The sequence below is a fragment of the Leiobunum rupestre genome, chromosome 3 (assembly GCF_980474605.1).
Source record: "Leiobunum rupestre chromosome 3, qqLeiRupe1.1.hap1, whole genome shotgun sequence".
Classification (NCBI taxonomy): domain Eukaryota; kingdom Metazoa; phylum Arthropoda; class Arachnida; order Opiliones; family Sclerosomatidae; genus Leiobunum; species Leiobunum rupestre.
Genome location: NC_143386.1, coordinates 20973454 through 20994447, shown reverse-complemented (window position 1 = coordinate 20994447; position 20994 = coordinate 20973454). Strand labels below are relative to the sequence as shown.

Below are 20994 nucleotides of genomic sequence, written 5' to 3'. Positions count from 1 at the left end.
CTGAAAAAGCTTCCGTTCAAGGTAAAAGAGGTTGGTCTATTATGACTGAGCGCGAGGCTCGAAGTAAACTATTACACCTGGGCCATCTAAAGTTTATCTGCCAGAATACAGCATCCCTAAACCAATGATAAGCTTTCAACCAATCCCAATGGAAACGATCAAGCTAGAAGGCTACCATTAGGGTGGAATCGGGTTATCTGACAAGCGCATAAATAATTTTTCACCATGGTAATGGCTTAAGACTACCAGTGGAAAATTACTTGTTGTAAAGGAGCCGGGCTCGATCCCAGCTTGTGACACTAGGTAAAAACTCGAAAAACTCCTGCGTTGAGTTTGCAAATTCTCTCCCCACTGGTTAAAGGAGTTTCAATGGCAAACTAAAGTGATTGTTTTTGGTCGCGAATAACAAGTACTCCGTTGGGTTACTATTATGGAACGTAATTGCGGTACCGACACTAACATATGGAAATGAGTATTGTGTCTCGGGGCTCAAAGGTCCTGGAGAATACCAATAGTTTGAGGTGGGAAAGACTGCCCTGAACTCCACCCGTTTTGCTGAAAAGCTTCCGTTCAAGGTAAAAGAGGTTGGTCTATTATGACTGAGCGCGAGGCTCGAAGTAAACTATTACACCTGGGCCATCTAAAGTTTATCTGCCAGAATACAGCATCCCTAAACCAATGATAAGCTTTCAACCAATCCCAATGGAAACGATCAAGCTAGAAGGCTACCATTAGGGTGGAATCGGGTTATCTGACAAGCGCATAAATAATTTTTCACCATGGTAATGGCTTAAGACTACCAATGGAAAAATACTTGTTGTAAAGGAGCCGGGCTCGATCCCAGCTTGTGACACTAGGTAAAAAATCGAAAAACTCCTGCGTTGAGTTTGCAAATTATCTCCCCACTGGTTAAAGGAGTTTCAATGGCAAACTAAAGTGATTGTTTTTGGTCGCGAATAACAAGTACTCCGTTGGGTTACTATTATGGAACGTAATTGCGGTACCGGCACTAACATATGGAAATGAGTATTGTGTCTCGGGGCTCAAAGGTCCTGGAGAATACCAAGAGTTTGAGGTGGGAAAGACTGCCCTGAACTCCACCCATTTTGCTGAAAAAGCTTCCGTTCAAGGTAAAAGAGGTTGGTCTATTATGACTGAGCGTGAGGCTCGAAGTAAACTATTACACCTGGGCCATCTAAAGTTTATCTGCCAGAATACAGCATCCCTAAACCAATGATAAGCTTTCAACCAATCCCAATGGAAACGATCAAGCTAGAAGGCTACCATTAGGGTGGAATCGGGTTATCTGACAAGTGCATAAATAATTTTTCACCATGGTAATGGCTTAATTTTGAAGGTGGCGAGCCACTGCGCACCACGTCATGCTTAATTACGACACTTTTAAGTTTGCGGTTCTCGCGTCTTTATTCTATAAGCATATGTAACATAATTACTCATAAGTATGCCACTAGCTCTATTTCTTCACTAACGGTTTGTCACAAATATTGCGTCATTCGTACCCTACGTAATATTTGATGTCATATTTGACGTCATCGAATCTCAAATGCCGATAATGCCGTCGCCCAATTAGCTCTACGTCTGATAAACCGACGGCCATTATTTTAGTAAACAAACCGGTTTGAACAACCAAGGCTTAGGAGCTAAAATGAACTACAATATAGTGTCAGGTTCTGTTAATGTAATTAATTTGCAAATTAATGAAGTTCTTGGAGACTCACGTTCTAAAATAAATTTGCATTGTCAATTAAAAGAAGCAGGTTTATTGGAAAAAATAGTTGAAATTAAAGTTGAGCTTTTCTGGCGCATCTGCAAGTGTGGAGTCTTTGCGGATTGTTTTGAACCTAGGCCTAAAGCCGCCTAACTCTTCTAGGCTTGATATGGGTTTTAATAACGCTGGTGGAATATTCCACTTAGCCGACTTGTTCCATTTTCGGAAAGCGATCACTTATTGGTCATTTTCCCCAACCTTTTATTTTTCTAAATTACTCATAATTTAAAGGGCAACGCAAGTGAGCTGGCAAAAAAAAAAAAGAAAAAGCACCATGCTTTTCAACCCCCAACCCCTCACTCGGCCTTGACAGAGGCGGGCAGAATCAACCGAAAATTTCGCACTTTACTGACTTTACACACATTTTGCCAGCTCACTTGCGTTGCCCTTTAACTTCATCAGCACAAAACCGAGCGAGTTTATAAATTTCAATAAAGCTACATTGGACTGATTAAAATTCCGACGCAAAAAATTCCGTCTCACTTTAGAGGTTTTCCATTGGCTTAAATAAATGTGTAACTAGCCAATAGTGTGACTCCCAACATTACTAGGATGAAGAAAAAGATTAAAATCTAACGTAGTCCACCTTTTTACTGGTTCGTGGTGAAACAAACCTTTAGTGAAGATTTTTGAATGGAATAAAGGTACAGTGGCATACTTATGAGTAATTATATAATAAGCATAACTACGGAAAATTGCACTGTAAAAACCGATTTTAGAACGAAATAAAATGATCATTTCATAAGTATGTAATATTATAGGAATTATTTTATACTAATCGTGTGTTTTTCATGTTTGACTTTGAGTTGAGTTGAGGATGGGCCATCATCGCATTAGTTCAATATAGAGTAATGGCAGTGTGACGTCATGGCACGTCACCCATGCTTTTCCCTATCGATAAAAAATCGCGACCAAAAAGGGGACCATGGCCAAAGCTACGGAGTGCCTAAACTTTGTTCAGAAGTATCGCCGCCTACCGACTGAGTTTTAAATCGAATGTGTGAATGCTGTCTGCTCATTCAATATTTTCTGTATATAAAAGCTGAACGTTTCCGTTAAAGAACATTTATATTCAAAAGTCGTCTGCGGATATGCGTGATTCCACTCTAATGGGGCCTTCTAACTGGTACCCCTCCCTCCGTCCGATCGTCGTTCTAGTCTCATTTCTATTTCTATGGGCACTAGCTCGGAGAATCTAGCACCGTTACACCACCTAGACTGGTTTCGGTCGCGAATTGTGTTTTCCATTTGACTACTCGAAATGCACTACGAATCCGTCTCTGATGTAATCGATCTTGTCCCGATCGATAAAGAAATGGAACATGTTCGAAAAACGTTTTCCATTTGACTTATCTGATTCACTTGGAATCCGATGCTGGCGTAAATGATCTCACTCCGATCAATAGAGAAAAGGAACATGTTTAAAAAATTAAAGCACTTCATTCTCGAATAGATGCTTAAATAAAACCGGTTCATCGATTTGCCTAGAAGTAGTAATACAGAGAGCCAGGTCATACTTTTAAAAGTGTGATATTTTAAAGCGCGCACTGCTTAATATTTCAATATAGAAGGGTTCGTACAATTTCACCGGGCGGACCTCCTTAAGAAAATGAAAGCACGCGCTATCAACTTTATCCTTACATAAACAAGTGACCATTTTATTCAGTGACTCGCGTGCATGTGTGTAGGGGGATTGGAAAGGAGAGCGTCATTTATTGAAACGCCTATTGAAAAAGTGCATGTAAAAACGTGATTGGCCGATCGGTTTCCAGCGATCTCAGAGATCATGTAAAATGCCAATATGAAGCTTCTATTTCATCTATTATAATCCTCCAACACTTATACCGTTTTATATTGAAACCACTCCCAGAGTGATCCGAATTTGTCACCTATGGATCGGAGGTGCGAGAAGGACCGATCTAAATTGCCCCCAATTAAATATAAATAAAGTGGCGTATCGTCTACTATTTTCCGAAAGTCAAGTAAAAGTGTATGAAGTTCGTATTCCATTGGCGACCCGAGAGATGGGAAAATTTCACTACGTCTCAAGAGATGGTACAGCTCGGAAAAATCCGCGAGGGAGCAACAGGGTCAGTGGAAAACGTGAATCGGTCTCGGAGTGGATTCTTTTACCCCAATGGAATACGTTTCGTTTTTCGGGGCGATCCGAAGCCACTCGTAGCCATCAAACGCTTACGTTCCATAAAACATCCTTATGCCAAAAATGACATAATTATGTCACTTTTGCTTATGCTATTTATAGCGTTTGGCAGCGTTTCTAATACGCTACATAACTAATTTTCGAGTCTCGACTTCGCTGCGGTCCTTGGTTTCTAACAGAGATAACATAGCAATATTCTATATAGCTATATTTTCTCTGTTTCTAACGTGTAATGGTCAATTTCGGTTGTGAATCACTTTTTCATAGACTCGAATAGTCAATAGTCATTGGGGACTCTTTTCTCATGATTCTACGTGCTTATGTACCCCACTTTAAAAAAGCTGCAAATTAAAGCAGACGCCAGGTACTTCGTTTGTCTGAAAAATTCTGAATTGTTTTGTTAGTCGGCTGAGTTGCAGATGTCTGTTTTTGACACTACCTTTGTTTTTATGTTACATATGGTTGTAGGTTATGGTGAACATTCAATATAGCCAGGTTGTGAAAGGGGCCATCGTGCCTTTACTTTTATGCGTGGTACACTAGGCGGTTTCATAGCTAAGCTGTCATTAACGTTTTTCAATATAAGCAGGCAACTGTTTTCACTATTCAGCAAACAATGCATATTCTACGACTTTTAAATGTACACAAGATAAAGCTGTTAGCAATAATTAGCATGCTTGTGTTAAGTTTATGTGGTAAGTTTAAGTTAATTTATTTTGGAATCTTATGCTTTAATAAAATATTGATTTTATTGAACTGTATAAACTCGATTCTAGGAACTAATTAACAATATAGGGCGGATACCTACTTCCCCCAAGAGGAAAATAGTCATTCCCATCACCGCTTATTTTTTAAACGGCTTTAGTACCTGGAATTACAAATTCGGTGCTACAAACAAATCTTATTTCCATGATGTTGGAAACAGTGTTGTAGTATTATAGAAGGCCAGGGTTGGATTGGCGGTGATTGAATCAGGTATTCTTAGTACCCTTGTAGCCCAAACCACTGGCCCCAAAGCAAAATTTTGTTGGGGTCCTGTGGGATTGTGCAAATCCCACCTTAACAGTTTGCCTTTGTATATGGTGTAATTAGTCATTCCATGTGAAATCGGCAACCGATGACACTCGGGTCAGCTGATTTTGATGAAACTTGGCAAACCAATTGAAAGGCTCAAAATAAGTATTTTTTCAAAATATCAACCTAGTATTTTGTGTACTTTTTGACATATGGCTGTTTTAAAAAAATTCTGAATTTATATTTTCAGTCACTTTTTTGTAGATTACACTGGGGGTTTTCAGAAACTATGTAAATTTTAATTTATATATGGGTCCTAAGTGGTCATTTTATGAAAAAAATAAAATTTATTATTATTTTGTGGAATTTTCAATATTTTTATTACCAACTAATGCTAATGAATTATTTCTTCTCGAAAAGGTACTTAATTTTCTTCAATTTATTTTGGTGGAATTTGAAAAAAAAATTATTTGCTTCTTGTCTTTTGATAATGGTTTTGCTACTTTCTACAAAATACAGCTCAACCACTGTTTTTCGTTTTTTTTCATAAAATTGATTTGACAATCCATTTCTTCTTGACATTTTTCCACAATGACACTGATGAACCAATCTTGATCAAAAATTGCCCAACTTTCTTGGGATAGTAAAACTTCATTTTTCTGCTCATTCTCCTTGGTTTTTATTAGGGGTTTATTTATTGTAACACTCAAAAATAAATCACCCCAGACAAAATGACTATATTTGATAATATGAAATCGTACACCAAATCAGTCTACCTTCAACTGACTTCCTAGCAAGGCGAGCGAGGCGAATGCGCTTAACAACGCTTTCCAGTGGCTCCTATCTCATCTCTTGCTGCCTAGCTTTTTCTTTTCTCATGTTGATATTGCTTTTGGCAAAGGATATAGAGGAGAGGGCACTACCTCTACTCTCATACATGCCCCACCTTTTGACTTAACATAATTTATTTTTGCACACAATTTTGTGAACCTATGTTCAACCATTGTGATAGCCTTGGTGCCAAGCCGAACATTTTTAAACATAAAAAGTCCCTCGCCTCATAGTTATTTTCAGATTTCGGTATTATAGTCCTGTATTATGGCAGGGTTTGTATGGAACCTGGATAAGTCAGGGTTTTAAATATATCATAAAAAGTCAGGGATAAGTCAGGAATTTTTTTAGTCAACAAACTGCATCACAGAGAACAATCTGGTATCTTTTCTTGGTCGCTCATGTCTGGCACCTTTTATTTAAGTTTGTGATATTTAAAAAAAAATCATGAAATTTACCAGGAATATTACCAAAAAGGTCAGGGATATAGCTAAAAAACGGTCAGGGATAACTTGGATAATTCAGGGATTTGAAATACGAAAATTTTGTATAAACACTGTATGGAAAACTTTTTGAGGTTTTGCCCAACATTCATGGATTTTTCACAAAATGTATATAAAAATGACATTTGTAGCTTTTGGGGATATGGACTTAGTAATTTCAGTCTAGTAAATTCTTGTTTATTACAAAGAGATGCATACTTTAATATAATAATCATGGAAATCTAATTGAAATTTCTATAGTTATAGTTAACTATAGAAATTTCAATTGCCCTCTGTATTCGCATAGCTTAATGGTAAGTGCCAAGAATTTTAGCTACTGAAAGATTTATTTCAATTTTCTATTATCATATTGTGTTCTATTTGAGTTTATAGCCAGTTTCCAAATGTTTTACTTTTAATAGGCCCACTTAGGCATAGTTTTCAAAATTCAGCTGAGGTCTTTAATACTGTTTTATTGTTTTTTCTAGCCATAAGCCGGTATAATTTATCTGAAACTGAAAGCAAATCTGGTAAAATACCAAATTTGGATTCTGCATTTAATAAGTGAGTACTATATTGATTTTCATTTTACTGTTTGATGATGAAAAAAAAGTTCAATATACAATTATCTTTTATAGTGGCTCTTAGCTGGCCACTATTTTAGGAGCAAAAATTTTCACCATTTCAATGTTAGCTTTTTTCCAATTTTTAGAACTATTAAATACTTTTAATTATCCAAAATAGTTTTGTTGTCAATCTGACTAAATAAACATACCTCAATTAAATGCACCTCTCATGGGCTGTATTTCATGGATGGCTTATAATTTATAATATTTTTTGTATCTGAAATAAATTCCTCTAATTGTTGGATGCCTCCATTTGGCTATTGATTTGTTCTTAAGTAATAAGTACATAATTTGTGAGTTCTGAGATTCGTGTCTTTATGTTGGCTCGAAAACCTTGCAACAGATCAATCAAATAAAGGCATTCAGATTTTGAATAACCTGCCATCAGTTGCACGATTACGAATTAAGAGGGCGCCACCGTCATTCGTTGACGAGCCGCTTTTTGGAATACCAAAAAACCACGTATGGAAAAGAGGGAAGAGATATATTGTGGTTAGACAGAGTTAGTCATTGCTTGGCCATGTATAGTTGATAGTTTTAATGAACCGTCATTCATTGACGAGCCGCTTTTTGGAATGCCAAAAAACCACGTATGGAAAAGAGAGAAGAGATATATTGTGTTTAGACAGAGTTAGTCATTGGTTGGCCATGTATAGTTGATAGTTTTAATTGTCCAAGCGGGGCAGAAGAGAAACGGTCAAGCTAAACAAAAGTGATTGGAGTTATATTTAAGTGTTTTTCGTCTTATTTTATTTTTGTACTTTATTAATAAAAACTACAAGTTATTTCGGCCATAAGCAACTATTGTTTGAATTCCTTCCACAAGAACCGATAGTCTTAATTTCCATACAAAGTTGAACACACCGTAACGACGGCGCTCGCCTTGGTTGTAGATTAATTAAAAGTAAATGGGAATGGCGTCCGTTATAACCTATTGGTACAAGTTTATTTCTTCAAATTTGGTTAGGGTTTAGCTTTTTTGTCCCATTTCATTATGGAATATTTTACCTATTTAGAGTCCATAGGTGCACAGTTCTTATTAACTTTAGATTAAGCTAACTTACGAATCTAACTATTTTCTTTGACTAATAAAAAAGTAAAATGTGCCAAATTGTTGTGGATCAAATATCAGATTTTGACAGCTAACCCCATGATTACTGTGCAACCCATAGTACAAATTTCCCAAAAACTCCAAATACCCACCATTCATTTCTTTTGCCCACCCGCATTTACCTGCTGGTGGGTGGATTTTTTTTTGGTAACCAGATTTTGACAGCAGATTCCCACCTCTATTGTACTTATCTTTCATTGTCCTTAATCCAGAAATATACTTTAATTGAAAATATTCAAGTAGAAATATTTTAAAGTATAAATATTTCAACAGAATATTGCCAAGGAATGGTCTTCATGGTGTTAGCGATAGTAGAAAAGATAATGCTATGTACACATCTAATGAAGATATGTGGAAGGAAATTGCATTTCTTCGTAGCAAAGTTTCAAATTTGGAGTCTGAAATTGCTAGAATAGGAACGTACAATGAACCAAAAATATACCCCAAAGTAAAGCAACTTAATTTTCAAGAAAAAAAAAGAATTTTGGTAAGTAAATAAGATTTCTCTCTTAAAATGTTCTACTCAGTATGAGCTGATATTTTATTCAGGGCTGGGGTTTGGGACACAGATGATATCTGAGTTTCAGTTGGTAATGGGGTTAGCTATATGAAATCATATTTGGAGTATTATTTTCTGAAAAAGCAGTCCTTGAACTTTAAGATAGAATAATTTCATGTACAAAAATTTAATTTTGTTTCTGAACAATTGAATGATTTGACATTTTTTACGATAATTATAAACCAGTTACAGATTAATTGGTAAGGAAAATAAAGAAAAAAATGTGTATTTCACTTTTATTATATTAAATGATATTTTGAATATTTTTACGGAGAAATAAGCTTTTAACAATCAGGCCTAAAATAAAATTTAAACTCAGGTGATTTGAGAATGGAATTAGGATAAACCCTAGCCATTAAAATCATGGAACAACAAAAACAATCATTTAGACGTGCGAGTGTTAAATTTTGAATATTTAGGGTTAGATCAAAAAGCGTTTAGAGTACTCGCATAGTTACGCTTAGCTTAGTTTTGAGCACTAAATTTAGCTTAAAAATATTTACTAAGACTTCTTTCAAGTACTCGTATGAAATAGAGTACTCGCACATGGCTAAAATAATTTTATAATGGGACTGGTAGAAAAATTATGTAGAGCAATTTGCTAAAATCCTTATTTCCAAGACTAGCTAAAAAATAAATTTTGAAATTAATATGTACATTTTAAAATAAGTGTAACATCAGCTGATGTAGTATGGTGTGCTAGATGTTACAAAACTATTTTCCCTATAAATCTACAGGTCTAAATTTACAGTTGAAATAGTATTTGTATAATATTGAAAATTTTGGTATTACATGTGACTCAATGATGAAATATATAGTGACTGTTTTTTAACGTTTAGGTAACAGGAGGTGCTGGCTTTGTTGGAAGTCACCTTGTTGATGTCCTTATGATGCAAGGTCATGAAGTTACAGCTGTAGACAACTTTTTTACTGGAAGCAAATTCAATGTTGAACGTTGGATAGGCCATAAAAACTTTGAGATAATTCGTCATGATATCGTAAATCCTTTGTATATTGAAGGTAAACAAAATAACGAATAACCCTTATTATATGTGTAATATAAGAATTCATATTAGTACTAAGTGATATTTAATGTAATAGGGGTATTTAAATACCACTTTTTATACTAATAAAATATTTAAAATTTAATATTCTTAATATATTATTGCAAATTTTCTAATAAAACCACATTTTAAATACAACCATTTATATTAGATCAACTTATAATATGTTAAATGAATGTTGTGGTTTATATGAATAATTAATAAAGATAGTAAAAAGTAATTCTAAAAGGGGTAAAATGGTTAATTTCTAATTACATCCCTTAAATAGAAAAAAAATCTTCATATTAATCTTATTGTTGATTTTTTAATTCAAATCATATTTTAATTTTATTTTTCAGTTGATTACATCTATCATCTCGCATCACCTGCAAGTCCCCCGCATTATATGGAAAATCCTGTAAAAACAATTAAAACAAATGCCCTTGGAACTATAAATATGCTGGGTGAGAGTCGCTTTTGTTACCACTTCATTGGGCTGGTGATCATCTTAACATAATCATTCTCCCTAAATATATATAAATACATTCTTGGCATTTACTTAATATATTTTAAATTTTTTGGTTACAGGACTTGCTCGGCGTGTTGATGCTCGTCTTTTGGTAGCGTCAACCTCAGAAGTTTATGGAGATCCTGAAGTGCATCCACAGTCGGAAAGCTACTGGGGTCATGTGAATCCCATAGGACCCCGTTCATGCTACGATGAAGGGAAGAGAATAGCTGAAACTCTCTGCTATGCATATGCTAAGCAAGATGGGGTTGAAGTTAGAGTTGCTCGCATTTTTAATACGTATGGCCCTAGAATGCATCTCAATGATGGCAGAGTTGTTAGCAATTTCATATTGCAAGCTATTCAGAACAAACCTTTATCTGTAAGTTGGAATTGTCAGTATTTTGAGTTCACAAAACAATTTGCATTTTTGTCCTTGCACTCACCAAAAAATTCTAGATTTTAATTAGTGAAGATTACTCATAATAAAAAAAAACACTTAAGGGAAAAATATATCAATTTACATTAATAAATATGGACAAGATTGTTTTCATTTTGTTTTATCTAATTAGGAGATAAGCCTGGATCATTCTTTAAAACTTAACTACCAATTCACTGTGCAAATTGGTTTGTAACTGTTATAACTGTTATATTACAAACATTCAAATATAGTACACATTCCCACCACCAGGGTGGCACATGGAGGAAAGAGAGGTGTAGAGGGTTGAGGGGGGGGAGAAAAGGCTGTTACTTCCTTGGAGCCTCATGAGAGGCAGTAATACTTTTATAAAGTTCCAATAATATCATATTGTATATTCCAAGTAATTAAATATTATTTGTTAGTAATCGAATAAGTACCGCTTCATTCATTCAAGTTACAAAAACAACAAATGGCGACGGAGATGGGAATAATGAAAAAGGATTATTCGAAATTGAAATTGGATGCTATTCATTCCGCCCACGACATACAAAAAGGACCAGGAAAATTCATAAAGAAAAGGGACAAAGGTTGGAAAACTTTATGTAAATACTACTTCTAAAGTCAAAATTCCATTCCGCGGCCAAATAAAAGACCACGGAAACGAGAAAAAGGCCCAATACAAGAAGACAAGGAAGCAGCAAAGGCTTATTCCACTAAGCCTTTTTCAACACGTGTATAAATCGCTGTGGAGAAACATTCTAATATGGGAGATAAAGGAGGAAGATTACCAATGTATGACAGCCGAGAAGAATCATGGAATCAATATTCGATCAGGTTAACTGCATTTTTTACTGTTAATGACATTAAAGACGAAAAGAAGGCTTCATATCTGTTCACTGTCTTGGGAGCCACAGAGCTGTCCCTATTAACCAATCTTGTCCTGCCTAAAGACACAATGACCGAAAAATACGATGATCTGGTAGCAAAGCTAAAGAACCATTATAATCCGACACCATGCAAATACGTTGAACGATTCAAATTCTCGAGCAGGAACCGCAAGGCTGGCGAATCAATAGCAACATATCTATCTGAACTCCATCGTTTAACACGCTACTGTGGATTTGAAGGAGATAATCTAAACGAACGCCTGCTGGAACAGTTGGTACTGGGAATAAACGATGTCCAGATGCAGAACAAGATATTTGAAGAATGCTAAAAAAATGCGAAAATAACGATTGATGAAATAACTAAAGTTGTTGCATCGCGAAATACCCGAAATGTGGCAATACCAAATCAAAATCAAACTTCAAAGAGACTACAGATATCGTAAATGCAATATCTCATCATCAGCATCAACACCAATCGTATCCATCAAATCAAAGCAAAGTCAGCAATCACTCGCAACAACCACAAAATAAGAAATTGGGAAACAAAAAGGTCCAAAAACCAAGAGGCAACCACCAATCTCAAGGACCATGCGTACGCTGCGCTAGACAAGGCCATATTCCAAGCGAATGCCCGTACATAGACGAAATATGTCACAAATGCCAGAAAAAGGGGCATTTGGCAGCAACCTGCAGAACGCCAGCGGAAGAGATTCAGCGACATTCAACCAAGGCTCCACGTTACAAATTACATAGGTCAAGTCATTACATTCATGGGGGCGATCAGCAAAGTAACAACCTTGGAGAATACGGATACCCGGTGTACAACATCACGAGCAAATCCTCAGATAGTACAACATTCTCCGAAGAAGATATTCACATCCCGCCAGCGGAAGTAGCCAAATTCGAAGTAAACAACATGATTGTACCCTTCTATCTAGACAATGGCTCAGGGCATGCAATGATCACCCACGAATGGTTGAGGAAGCTGAAATTAAAACCTGAAGTCACTCCTTATACAAGCGCACCTATTCAAGCCTACACGGGACACAGCCTAAACATCATAGGTAGAGCTAATATCACCATCACGTACAAGGAGGAGACCACAAATCTTCCAGTCCTCATAGTGGAGGGAACCCAAACCTCTGCGGTCGCAAATGGCTGTACTCAGAGCTACACATTCTACCTTCCATTTATTCTGTATCAAAAATAAACAAGGTTTTGCACAAGGAAGAGGAAAACGCTACATTGGAAGCTATCCTAGACAAGAACGCAGACCTTTTCTCTCCTGGATTAGGAAAACTTAAGGGAGTCAGAGTACATCTTAATTAAAGAATGACGCACGGCCCAAGTACTGCCATGCTCGTACAATCCCCTACGCATTAAAGGCAGACGTCGAAGAGGAACTGCAAAGGATGGTCGACATCGGCATCCTAGAACCCGTTGCATTTTCCAACTTCGCGTCACCAATCGTTCCCGTCCAGATGATAAAGAAAATTGAAACCCAGGAACATGGAAAGTCAACACCATCTACGCTCCATTCGAATCTGCGGGGATTTCAAAACCACTGTAAATCCGAAACTGGACACGGAAATATACCCCTTGCCACGGGCAGAGGAAGTATTTTCAAGGCTAGCGGGCTGCAAATTGTTCACGCGAATTGACCTCAAAGAGGCTTACAACCAGCTCGAGTTCGACGAAGAGTCACAGAAATTCACAGTAATTAACAGTAATTCACACTACAAAAGGGCTCTTCAGGTACAAAAGACTTCCCAAGGAATCTCGTCTTCTTCAGCGATTTTCCAACGCCACATGGAAAACATTCTACAGAACCACAAGAACGTAACACAGTTTCAAGATGACATTTTGTTGGGTAGCAAAACGGAAAACGAGCACCTCTCACACTTGGACGCAATCCTGACTACCTTAAAGGACCATGGACTGAAATTACGCATTGTACTATTGACAACCTAGTTTTATTTTGCTCACATATCTTGTTCGATACTCGTTGTGGTCTGGGGGTGCTTCTTGTTTCGCTGCTGCTGCTCGCTACGGCGCCCCAAAACTCTCTGCCAACTCCCGACAAAACGTCCCCCGGGATCCTCCAAAGGGGCTAGGTGGCGCTACTAATTAACTTCACCGCCTCTATGGCTTGGCGCCACCTAGGGGCCTTACATCATGGACAAATGACAGTTTCTACAACCCAGGGTTGAATTCTTGGGGCACCTATTGGACGCGGAAGGATTACACCCGCAAAACAGCAAGATGCTGGCCATACTGGACGCCCTGGCACCCACCAATGTAGAACAACCATGTTCGTTCTTAGGACTTTTGATCTATTACACCAGATTCCTCCCGAACAACGCCACCAAACTAGCCCCTCTTTACGACTTGCTACAAAAGACACCAAGTGGTCATGGGCAGAGCCACAGCAAAATGCCTTTGCCGAAGTAAAGAGTACAATACAGAAATCGAATTTACTCATACACTATGATGTTAAGAACAGACGCTTCTCCAGTTGGGGTGGGGGCAGTGATATCGCAGCGTTTGCCTCTAGAAGCCTCACCAAGGCTGAGCGAAATTACTCGCAAATAGAAAAAGAGGCAATTGGAATCATCTTCGGAGGCCAGAAGTTCAGGGACTACCTATACGGAAGGAAATTCATCCTGCACACGGACCACCAACCCCTAGTCACTCTTTTTGGAGTAAACAGACAAATTCCACCCATGGCAGCAGCGCGAATTCAGCGCTGGGCTTGAATCCTTGCTCCATATGACTACGAAATACAGTTTCGAAAGGAATCACTGAATGGGAATGCTGATGCTCTCAGCCGGTTACCTCTGCCAACATCAATGATCAACACACTGAGTATGTCCTGCTCCTAACAGCGATGAATGGAGGACCCGTAAGCGCAAAAATGATAGAAGATGCTACCAAAATGGACCCAATTCTTCAGGAGGTGTGGATAAACATACAAAGTGGATGGAGGAACCGAAACATCCCAGTTGAAATAAAACCATACCACAGAGCACGGGAGTTGTCAAACGTGGACAATATATTACTGCGAGGAAATAGGGTTGTAATTCCAAAATCTTGCCAGCTAGAAATGCTGCAGCACCCACCAAGGCATTGTCGCTATGAAGAGTTCCGCCAGAGCCACGATCTGGTGGCCAGAAATCAATCATGATATTGTAACAACTGTCCGGGAATGTGCAAATTGCCAAAACAATGCACCCATGACAGGGTTGCCACGCGTCAGGGAAAACAGGGAAATCAGGGAAAAGTCAGGGAATTTAAAAATGGGCCTAAAAAGTCAGGGAAATGTCAGGGAATTTTAAGAATTGGTAAAAATCCAGGGAAAAGTCAGGGAATTCAATTTTATCTGGGCACTTTTTGAAGGTAATTTAACTCTAGATGTATGACAAATTCCACGATTATCATTTATTTCCTTGAAAGTTTAGCTAATTTTTTCAACATTGCAATAACCTTTTTACTGAAATATAAGGCCATCTAAATTTATTAACTTCTGATAAAAGTAAAATATAAAAGAAAAAATTTGGCCTTAATAAGTCAGGGAAAATCTCTTAAAATGGTCAGGGAAAACAGGGAATAGTCAGGGAATTTGAATCTGAAAATTTCGTGGCAACCCTGCATGACGAAGTCAACGCATCAACCATGGCCCAAATCCACAAAACCATGGCAGAGGGTCCATGCCGATTTCGCAGGCCCCATAGAGAACAAGTACATCCTGGTTCCCGTAGACTCATACAGCAAATGGCTGGAGCTAGATACCACCACGAAAACGTCCACTGAAGCTGTCACACGGGTGCTTCACCAACACATAGCCAGGTACGGAATAATGCAGACGTTGGTCACAGACAACGAACAAGCTTCACAAGCGGAAACTTTGAAGAGTTTACGGAACAAAATGGTATCAGGCATATCAAGGCGGCGCCTTACCATCCTGCCAGCAGTAGCCAGGCAAAGAGATCAGTACGGACGGTAAAAGAGAGCTTGAAATAGTTATAATTATTTTCGGCGGATAGGATAGAGTTTGACGCAGAGATAACGATGGTATTTTTATTTTGAGCTGCAAATTAAGATTTAATGTTTTAATTTAATTGTAAAGTTTTGACAATTATTGCAAGTTCCTAGATTTTGGGTTGAAATTCTTTTTGTCGTGTGTTCGCTGACACTAAATTGCTAAAGAAGTGTTTTTCGTGTTAGTATAAGTATTAATTAAATTAAATTAAAAAATTAAATTATAATTTGCGGCCAAATTAAAAAATACCCACGCTATCTACGTGACAAGGTTTATCAGGCGCAAACAAAATAACAATTAAAATCAATGAGGTTGCTGTAGTTAACTTCACCAAAAAAGAGGAGGAGAATAAAACGAGGCCATTGATGCCGTAAATGAAGGTCTAAGCAACTTCACAACGGGCAGCCTGGAAACCCGTTTGGCAAGAATTCTTCTAAATTATAGAAGGACCCCAACCGTTTTAAACAAATCGCCTGCTGAGCTCATGTTGGGTAGAACCATCATAACAAGACTCGATCTCTGCAACCCAAGGATACAAAGGAAGGACGAACTAGAAAAACCAAAAGAATACAGTCCCTAAGGGCAACAGCCAGAAAATCTAGTATACGCATGAAACTGGAAAAGGAGAAAAGTGGTAGAAAGGGGAAATTACAAGCCGAATTGGGACAACGGAGTTCAGGAACAACAATTCGACGGCACAAAAATCAGATTCGCCAGAGATACTAAGAGCAACGAATACACACACCAGAACCAGTAGCAAATCCAGAGAACAGAGAGATATCGCGTAGATAGACACCGGCACTTCTACCGCAGACCTCGGAACCTGTCGGGATGCCATTGAGCAGCATAGAGGAACAGTCCACAACTTCGGCAAGCATCGCTGAACTCCCAGCAGTCGAAAATTCTCCGGCCAAATCATCCACACTAAGCCCGGTCGACAGAGAACACGGCACAATAAAGGCCCGCATGGATTTCGTTCCATCATTAAGGGCATCCGAACCACCAGACAAGCTAATCCCACCGAGAATGGATCCAAACCAATCAGACGGAACCCCAAAGGATACATCGCTTAAGAAAATAATGCAACCGGAAAGCACTAAGAAAACACCTGCGCGTCTCCGTGATTAGCGTAGCCCCACACAAAAAAAGGGGGAAGAGTATTGTTATAACTGTTGTTACAAACATTCAAATATAGTACACATTCCCACCACCAGGGTGGCACATGGAGGAAAGAGAGGTGTAGAGGGTTGGAGGGGGGAGAAAAGGCCATTACTTCCTTGGAGCCTCATGAGAGGCAGTTATACTTTTATAACGTTCCAATAATATCATATTGTATATTCCAAGTAATTTAATATTAGTTGTTAGTAATCGAATAAGTACCACTTCCTTCATTCAAGTTACAAACACAACAGTAACTCATTTTGGTGAACCATATTTTGTAAAAATGTTGGCTCGTAATGTGAGTTTTACCTCTTTACTTTTTCTTTTTCAGATTTATGGAAGTGGTAAACAAACCAGATCGTTTCAATATGTCAGTGATTTAGTGGAAGGATTAATTGCTTTGATGCATAGTAATTACTCTCAGCCAGTTAATCTTGGAAACCCAGAGGAGTATTCAATTCAAGATTTTGCCAATGTTATTCATGATCTTGTTGGTAGGTGCATGACAATGTTAAGAAGTTACAATTTTCTGTAACATCCCGAAACATTTTCTTTAATTTTTATGCATTGTCTCATTATTCTAATGAATGGCCAAGGCTAGGTCTCACTTCCTACCTAAAAATTTTCTACCACCAAACACTTTTCGTGTCACCTCTGTGCCTGACCACTTGCATAAAATTACTTGTTTAAGATAAAGCATTCTTAATGGCAGTGATTAGTGTTGAGGGTGACCAGACTCTATATTTCCAATTTTTTCCTATAGTTTCAATGCCTTCCTATAAATTCCTTTAATTTTACCTTATTTCCTACATTACCCTATAATTTCACCAGTTTTCATTCATTTTACTGGTTGTATTATTTTGAATTTCCTCCAAATAGTTGTCATAATATACAAGAATAATAACTTTTGTTTTTCCGTGTAGTATAACACAAAAACCTTTCGTCGTTGTGTAGCCATATGTATCCTATATTTTACTTTATTTGGCCTATTTTTATATTTTCCTCGATTTTCCTTTATTTTACGCATTTTGTATCCTATATTTTCTTATAATTCGCGTTCAAATTTCCTTTTTTTCCTATAAATTTTTCGTTTAATTTCCCTGGTCACAATGAGTGTTGAATTTCAAGTGTTAAAAGATTTATTGACAGTAAAATCAATTCTTATGGCTGCCTTTGCCTCATAAGGGGTTTTTCTTATTGGGGTATGAAAAATGTGGAAAATTCAAAGGCAGTGTGACAGTTCCTGTTAAATGGTTTTAATTGGTCTTCATGGCAAATTCTGATTATTATTAACCTATATGATGATTTGATTAATTAATTTCAGTTTTTAGTTAGAAAATACACCAATAACACCAAAGCTGTTCCGAATTTTATAGTTTAACCAGTATTTCGTTAGCTCTTTTTTCAATAAATATAAAATTTTGTATGGGTCAATTTTTTTTTATGTCCATCTACCATGGTTTCATGTTCTTTGTTTTTTCAATCAAAGAATAACTGTCGACAGTTATTCTTTGATTGAAAAAACAATCTACAGATCTGTAGATTATCAGTAGAAAAAGTAAAAATTTCCATCCCTGTTAATTTAGTAGACTCGAGTAATGAGATAAATTTATTAAAGTACAATACTTTTTTTAAAACAGTCCTGGATAAAAACAATTGAAAAAACTAAAAAAGCTGTTAATGCGAAAAAAAATATTTAAGGACAATCAAAAGAATTGTGTCAAACTGTCTAGCAGAAGCTTTTTCAACTTCAGAGTGCAATTAGCCTTTTCAGTTTACATAATGTGATAGAGCCACGTAACCGGCGTCGCAAACTGCTGGACTTTTGTTCACTAGCTAGTATTTAGATTCTTTTTGCTTATTCTGGGATTTCGTAGTAGGGTAAGTAGAGTAACTGTAACCCAGCCACCTGTTTAAAGGCATCAAAAATTGCTAGATGACTTGGGCCTTAGGTGGTGCCTTGGGTATTTAGCCTAGCTTATTATTAATGCTATTGATTGAGTTATATTTTGGCAGAAATAAAATTTAATATCATTGTGGCGAAAATAAAATTTAATATCATTGTATGTAATATTATCCCTATCTATATATTTTTATCGTACTTTGGAAAACTTATAATTTGCTATTCGAACAATCATAATACAAATTAAAAAGATTAAAGGGTGTTTAAAAAATCTTGATGGAAATTTAGAACTTTCACAAGAAACTAGGAAGGTTTCAATATGGAAAAAACCTTAATAACATATTTATTGAATTTTATTATCATATGTGCTTTTATTTTGAAAGCCAAGTTTTAACAATATTTGAATATTTTTAAACATTTCAATTTAATCCTTTAAAATATTCTTCAATTTGAAGTCTAGGTATCTTTAACATTTCTTTTTATCATTGAGTAAATATCAAACATTCAATTTTTCTTACAGGTGGAGCTAGTCAAATAATTCACACAGAGCAAGTAATTGATGATCCTCAAAGGAGAAGACCAGATATAACAATTGCAAAGAAGGTTCTTGGATGGAAGCCAAAAGTATGTTTAATAAATCTCAGACCCATTTTCATGAAATGGTTTTGACATTTTGCTCATAAGAAGTAATATTTCCAAATAAGCCTTTATTTCAAGTATATTATATTAACTCGAGTCTCCAAATCTAATTAGTCTTGGCATGAAGGGAAAAAGTAAAACGCTTGTTTAACGCTTAGTTGCTGTGAAAAAAGAGGCCCCATTCGAAAACATTTATCCCAATAACGTACATGTGTTGGGCCATACATGTATACTTCTGAAATGGCCATGCCTCCCCTAAGGACCACATTTAGTGCCATAAATGATATTGTTTATAGAATGACCCATGTTTAGGGCTGCGTTCAGCAAACCTTTTGTAAAACAAACGCTGAATCATGGATGGTTTTCAGCGCTTACAATTGTGATGTCAAATGTTGTTAAACAGTGTTGAAGGCGCGTTTTATTTCCATTTTTAAATGACGAAAGAAATATTGGATTTTATATTAAATGAATTAGCTTTTTAACGATAATTTAGAAAACCAATGAAAAGTAATTACCCATAGTTTTTTCTGTAAAAAACCTGGGTCATTCAATATCCATAATATACTAGTTTTGCCAACTCCAAATGATTTTGAAATTTGCAGGTTACATAGAGGGTGCAGGGGGAGAAATGACAGTGAAAATTTCAATGACCTTGAATCAGGTCTTCAAGGTCATTCAAATTTTATCTCTAGAACCATTAGAATTAGAAGAATGGTTCCAATTGGAAATGTGTTATACGTTTAATTTTAAGTCAAAACAGCTCTGACCCGATCTAATATGACCAATGGGAAGCCGAGAAATGTTAGACCAAAAACCATAAAGTGGTGTGTGGTATTCTACTCAAAACACGACATTTAACGGCTTATAAAAACTATCAGATCTAACGGATCAAAATTGTCGTGACACTCTAAACTGAGTGGGGTTGTTCAAAATTTGTAACTTATGATGACCTTGAAACATTAGTTCAAGGTCATTCAAAATTTATTTCGAGAACCATTAGGATAAGGAGAATGGTTCCAATTAGGAAAATGCCCGCCATGGTTTTTTAAGTCAAATTACCTTTAACCCGAGGTAAATAAACCAATAAAACTCCAAAATAAACGTTAATTAATTAATTTAAGACGTACCAAGTATTTTTAAAAGTAAGGACTACAAAACTCAGTAGGCAACTTAGACGTCAATGTCTTAGCGTATTTTAATGCAAATCCCCACCGTAGTACCAGAGAAGCTCAGGCAGAATTGGGAAATTTAATCTTCAGTTTTTTCATTATTAATTTATTTATTTAAATTATTTGTAAATAATTCTTACGTTTATTAGTTGCTTATTTATTTTAATTACTTGTTTCGTTTCTTTTGTGTTTAAAAAATTTAAATTCAAAAAGTTAATAAAAATACTTGGTAAGTCTTAAAACAATTAATTAATGTTTGTTTTTTTCTAGATTTCCCTCCAAGAAGGTCTGCAAAAGACTGTACAGTATTTCAGAAGAACTCTCATTCAAGAAGGCGTAGATGCTGGGTCTTTGACTCCACCTGTTAATTACCGGTACAACCCTTGATGAAATTGTACTTAAAATGAACAAAAATTATGAACTTAAATTCGTCTGTATATACAGCCAAAGATTTGTATTTTAAATTATTCTATTTGAAGTGTAAAAATAAAAATATTTATCTTGGAATGTTCGTTACTATTATACTTCATCAATTCATGGAGCATAAACTTCATGCTCTTTAATTATATATCATGCGTATTGATAAAGATGCTAATTGCCACAAATGAAGTATTTTATTTTAATAAATACTAAGGATATTTTTACAAAGTC

At 36.5% G+C, this 20994-nt stretch overlaps 1 protein-coding gene across 1 annotated transcript; it reads left to right on the top strand.

Moving 5' to 3' along the window:
- Window positions 1–4320: 4320 nt before the first annotated feature.
- Uxs (UDP-xylose synthase) lies at window positions 4321–20850 on the top strand. The gene is made up of 9 exons (XM_090167921.1): window positions 4321–4645; window positions 6766–6841; window positions 8288–8501; window positions 9413–9593; window positions 9976–10080; window positions 10205–10506; window positions 16964–17126; window positions 19056–19159; window positions 20614–20850. Exons 1-9 carry the CDS (start codon window positions 4567–4569, stop codon window positions 20728–20730), a joined length of 1341 nt encoding a protein of 446 aa, XP_090024047.1. The 5' UTR covers window positions 4321–4566; the 3' UTR covers window positions 20731–20850.
- The last annotated feature ends 144 nt before the right edge of the window (window positions 20851–20994 follow it).